Raw genomic sequence first — 5,368 nt, forward strand, 5'->3', positions numbered from 1 at the left:
GGCCTGCCCCGGTGCTCCCCGGCCCGGGACGCGGCTGTCCCTGTCCCCCGTCCCCTCCCCGGCAGCCAGCACTGGCGGGGATGCGCTGTCACGGAGCCCCTGGCACCCCCGTCCCCCAGGGACCTGCCCCGATGGTGGCCCTGGCCCTGGGGACCTCTGCCCTCCTGCTGCCCCATGTCGCCATTTCACGAGGACCTCTGCCTTCCTGCTGTCCCATGTCCCCATCTCCCTGGGGACCTGCCCTGATGGTGACCTGCCAGGAGCAGGGTACCCGGAGCCGGCTGCAGTCTGTGCTGCTGGAGACATCCCTCCTGGGACCACTGGGGCCATTTCCGTGTCCATTGGTGCCTCGTGTCCAGCTGATGGAGCTCAGCCTGCAGAGCCGGGGCACGTCTTCTGACCAGGATGGACAGGGGCTGAGGATGGGCAAGTTTTGGGCTGCGCCAAGCCCCACAGCCGCCCTGCCTTCCTCCCCGAGCCCAGCCCAGGGGCAGGTGGCCAGAGGTCAGCCCTGTGGGTGTCCACTTGGGGCTCAACAACTCTGAAGGGTTTCTCTTCCCTTTTTTTTAGTTGAATTTTTGGTTTTCACCTCCCAACAGGAACCAAGTGTCATGGCTGACGAAGAGCTGAGCACCCAAGCCACCAAAAAGGGAAGCTTGTCACCCAGCAGCTCCCGGGGCAGCACGACAGAGTCGAGCACACTGCTGCAGGAGCTGAAGAGCACCATCTCGTAAGGGCAGCACTCACTTTTCCTTGGGCAGCTCTTGAAGTTAATCTGAGCGTTACCAAATGTGGCTTAATTTAACAAGGTTGATTAATTTGCAGCCCCACGACTGAAAGGATAAGTGTTGCGGTGCCTTGCAGCGTTGGCGCTGCAGAGTGGCATGGCCTCAGGCGTGGCCTGCTCGGTCCCATGCTAGGTGCTGTACACAGAGTGCAGCCCCACGCTGCACTGCCAGCAGCTTGCTGCCTGTTTTGGGTGCAAAATCAATTCAGGGCTTCACAGTAGCACAGACTGGTCTGCTACAACCTCAGGGGATATGGTTTTATGCCTGCTCTGCTCTCCCTAGGGTTAGGGTAGAGCATGCAGCTCTAGAGCTGGGTTGTGGGTGCACAGGGCAACTCGGAGCATGGGAAGAAAGGGCTGTGCTGACCCATGGGTGCAGGCAGCCTTTGGCTCTTGGTGCTCCAGTGTCCCTGTCTGGCATTGTCACTCATACCGGGGTGCATATGTGGGGTCTGGAAGGGCCTGCGGACAGCGCTGTCCTCGGGAGCCCTGGGCAGCGGCTGTGGCAGAGAGCTGGGCGGGTTGAGGAATGCCCCGGCTGCTGCGGTGTTGTCCTGCTCTGCACTAACACCTTTTGTCTCTGTCCCACGCAGCAAATCCGTGCAGAACAAAGTTGACGCCATCCTGGTGAGTGCCTCTGCAGCACATTGGGCTGAGGGTGAGGGAATGACGTGTCTCCGCCTCTCTCCTATCCTAGCTAAACTGAACCCTGGGCCCCATTTCCCATCGGGTCAGGATCTGGCTGCAGGGATTAGCCCTGAGAAACCCATGAGCACCCTGCCTAGTGGGTGGCACCCAATCCCCCAGCCCTGAGTGGGACAATCCTTTCCAGTCCCCTTGAGGGGCAGTTCCCGTGACTTCATTCACCTGGTTCCTTTGCACGCAGGCAGTGTTCACACTGACAAAGCTGCTCTGGTTTCAGTGCCCCATCATATTCTGCTGTTCAGAGGGTAATGAGAGCGCTGCCTGCATCAGCTCTTCCCTATTTTGGATCCTTAACCTTTCTTTGTCTCTGGTCCGTTCTCTCCCTCCCTGTGGACCCTTTGACTGTAGCAAGATGTCCAGAAGTTTTCAGATAGCGACAAGCTCTACCTCTACCTCCAGCTGCCGTCAGGACCAAGCCTGGGGGAGAAGAGGTGGGTGCTAGAGCAAGCCGGGGCTGTGTCTGTGAGAGCAGGGGTTGTCAGGATGATGGTGGGGGATGCAGATTGCAAGAGGCCAGGGGGAGATTGCCACACCTCCGCCTTCTGTCCTGCTTGTGCTGCTTCTCTGCTAATTAAATGTTTGTCTCGGGCTCCCACGGGAGCAGCGGTAGCCTGGACTTGAGCTCGCTGAGCACAGCCGAGTACATGCATGCGTGCAACTGGATCCGGAACCACCTGGAGGAGCACATGGACACCTGCCTGCCCAAGCAGGACGTCTACGACGCCTACAAGTGAGCGCAGGGGCCAGCCTGGCACGAGGAGCATCTCTCCCTGGGGCCGGGCTTGTTCAGCAAAGCCCAGTGGAGAGGTCGGTTTGGAGGGCAGCGAGTGCCTGGGATTATTTGGGAATGGCCCGGCCCAACCTTGGGTTCCTGAAAGGAGCCACATCAGCGGGGAGACACTGGTGCGTCCGGAGGGCAGCAAGAAGGGCTTGATGGCTTTAACCCGCAGCTCTCCCCGGCAGGCGATACTGCGATAACCTCTGCTGTCGCCCTCTGAGCACCGCCAATTTCGGCAAGATCATCCGGGAGATATTCCCAAACATCAAAGCCCGACGGCTGGGAGGCCGAGGACAGTCAAAATATCCTTCCACATGCCCAGCTGGCCAGGGAAGCCTGGGGAGCTGCTTGAACTGGTGGCGACTGCTGCTGCTTCTCCAGCTTCTCCCATTTATAAGTCTGCGTATGAGGTGGTATTTTGTAGCTTCTGAGAACTTCTGAGAGGGTCCAGTTCCTGGTTTTTTGGCTCCTGAAGTCTCAGCTCAGTTGTCTGAGAGGGGCTTGGAGTTGCCCCGGCTTTGCCATACACTCGGGGCAGCCTGGGGGTAGCTCATGGCAGGCAGGGAGCACGCCAAGAAGGGGGCAGCTCGGCTCGGCGTGGGGCTGGCTGCTGTCACGCCTCCAGGACAAGCACACCCTGAGCCCCGTGGCCATACCCTTTGAGCTGTGATCCATCGCCTGTTGCGGCCGTGTTCGTGTGACAGCAAAAGACCTTAACCCTGCCAAACGTACTGCTACAGCGGGATCCGGAGGAAGACGGTGGTCAGCCTGCCACCCCTGCCCAGCCTAGACCTCAAAGTGACCGAGACCGTAAGTCCTCTGCTGCCTCCATGGCTTGGGTTTTGCCCACCTTCTTTTGGCAGGGTAACGAGCCTCCTCGCTTGTTAGATCTGACGAAGGTAGGGGTGGAGGGACACCTTCTCTGGGAGCAGGTTCTGCTCTGTCCCATGAACCTCCCAAGGGTGGATGAGGACCTGCCTGCCTGTGCAGGCTCATGAGCTGCTGGGGTGTCAGGATCAGGCCCTCTTGGCATCCAGGGGCATCCTGTCCCATGCCGTGAGGTCTCACGGCTCATTCCACCGGCAGCAGTCAGAGCTGACGGACCTGGTGCAGTCCTACAACAGCGAGGTGATGGAGGCAGCCTGCGCCCTGACCTGTGACTGGGCCGAGAAGATCCTCAAGCGCTCCTTCAACAACATCGTGGAGGTGGCCCAGTTCCTCATCCAGCAGCACATCATCAGCTCCCGCTCACCCCGCGCCGACCTGGTCATGGCCATGGTGGTCTCAGGTGTGTGGGATGGAGCCCCAGCCCTGCTCAGCCCCCTGTCAGGCTCACTTGGACCCCCAAGGAGCACAGAGGGTTTAGAAAACGGGGTCCCCTGGGACACTGTGTCCCCTTCCAGCTGCCCATGGTGCAGCTGAGCTGCTGCCAGCCCTCACCTGTGGCTGAGCTGCCAAGGGGCCCAGGGGGACGTCCCACCTTTGTCACCTTCTGTGCACCCGCAGAGAGCACGGAGAAGGTCCACCGCGAGAGTTGGACCCCGTCAACAGCAAAGAAGAATGGCCTGGACACCTCCGAGAGCGGTGTCAGGAGCCAGGGGCAGGTGAGACCCCCACTGGAGCCGGGTGGGGAGCCAGGACTCCCAGGTCTCCCGCTCAGCCTGGAGGGGGGCACGCCTGGGGAAGCAGCCCTGCTCCGCCACGACATCCCCCCTGCCAGCACCTCTCTCTGTCTGCAGATCAAGAAGGAGAGCAGCCCCAAGCCCCCTGGCCCACCCCGTCCCGAGAAGAAGAAGCCCTCGGAACCCCCCAAGGCGGCCAGCAGCCCCCAGGTGAACGCCTTGGTCGCCCGCCTGCCCCTGCTCCTGCCCCGCATCCCGTCGGGGGAGTGCCTGACGGCACCTGGCGCCACAGCTGTCCGCTCCTCCCCTCCCGTCCTGGCCCCCAAAATCACAGCCGCCCCCCTGGGGGGCACCGTCAAGGTGGCCCTGCCGCTGCCAGTGGGCACGGCCTCCCCCTCCGTGCCCCTGGGGCTGGCCCCGGGGGCCAATGGGCCGGCGGGGCTCCTGAGCCAGCAAGCCGCCGTCCCGGTCCTCAATGTGCTGCTGCCCGGCGTGGGCATCCCTGCGGCCGAGACCCCCACCAACCCCCAGAGCGCGGGGGGCAGCGAGGGTCCCGGCCCCCAGGACTCGCAGCGCCCCAAGGCCACCAAGCGTCCCCTGGAGCCAGCTGGCAACGCTGCCCCCCAGAAACGGAGACGTGGGCGGCCACGGAAGAGGCCGGAGGAAGGGGCCGCGGGGTCCCCGGGGGAGACGGCGGAGCTTGGCAGCGGGGCAGCTGTGGGTGCCAATGGCGGCGGCTCTCCCGGAGGTGGCAGTGCCACCAGACCCCTCGGGGACAGCCCGGCCGGGGGGTCCCTGCCCACCCAGGTCAGCGTCATCCAGGACGGCAGGACCAGTGCCAAGGCTGTCGACAGCCACGAGCTGGCACCAGAGGAGGAGGAGGCACAGCGGAGCGTGGATGAGGCTGGGTCCCCTCTGAGTGACACCGGGACTGCCTGGGACCCCCCTGTCGGGGACCCCCCTGCCTCACATCACGACGGACGGACACAGGCAGGCGCCAGTTCCGCTGCTGACACATCCCAGGGGGGCTCACCGGGGTGGGCAGGGCTCCGCGCCCACCCTGGCACTTAGGGGCTGCTCCGCGGGTGACCCCCCCCCGTGCCTTGCCCTGCATCCCGCCATTAAAAGCCAAGCGCTCTGTCCATCCGTCTGTTCTGTCTGTGACCCACGGGGGAGGACGGGACGGGACCCCCCCTCACCAGGGGGTCGGCCCAGCCGCGGCGGGGGGGGTCAAGTGGCCGGGGTGGGAGTTGTGCCCCCTCGGCCGGGGAGGGGCAGGGCTGGATGCCCGTGGAGCCGTGCCTCGGTTTCCCCTGCGTGGGGGGGGTCGCCGGGTTCGGCGCGGGGACCTGCGCTCCCGTCCTGCGCCTCCCGCGGGGGCGACGGTGACGGCGGAGGCGATTTTCAACGGGAAAAAAAGCCCATTTTCGCCCCCCTCCTCTCCGGCGGCACGCCCCGCCCCTCCGCTCGGGCCAC

General features: G+C 63.8%; 1 protein-coding gene across 1 annotated transcript; it reads left to right on the forward strand.

The window, feature by feature from the left end:
• The first annotated feature begins 602 nt into the window (after window positions 1–602).
• On the forward strand, window positions 603–4,963 carry RFX5 (regulatory factor X, 5 (influences HLA class II expression)). The gene is made up of 9 exons (XM_010565596.1): window positions 603–730; window positions 1,381–1,414; window positions 1,841–1,923; window positions 2,097–2,222; window positions 2,456–2,572; window positions 2,999–3,080; window positions 3,360–3,558; window positions 3,777–3,874; window positions 4,010–4,963. The coding sequence occupies exons 1-9, from the start codon at window positions 612–614 to the stop codon at window positions 4,961–4,963; spliced, it is 1,812 nt and encodes a 603-aa protein (XP_010563898.1). The 5' UTR covers window positions 603–611.
• Window positions 4,964–5,368: the final 405 nt, after the last annotated feature.

Source organism: Haliaeetus leucocephalus, unplaced genomic scaffold, assembly GCF_000737465.1.
Source record: "Haliaeetus leucocephalus isolate CR32 unplaced genomic scaffold, Haliaeetus_leucocephalus-4.0 Scaffold193, whole genome shotgun sequence".
Classification (NCBI taxonomy): domain Eukaryota; kingdom Metazoa; phylum Chordata; class Aves; order Accipitriformes; family Accipitridae; genus Haliaeetus; species Haliaeetus leucocephalus.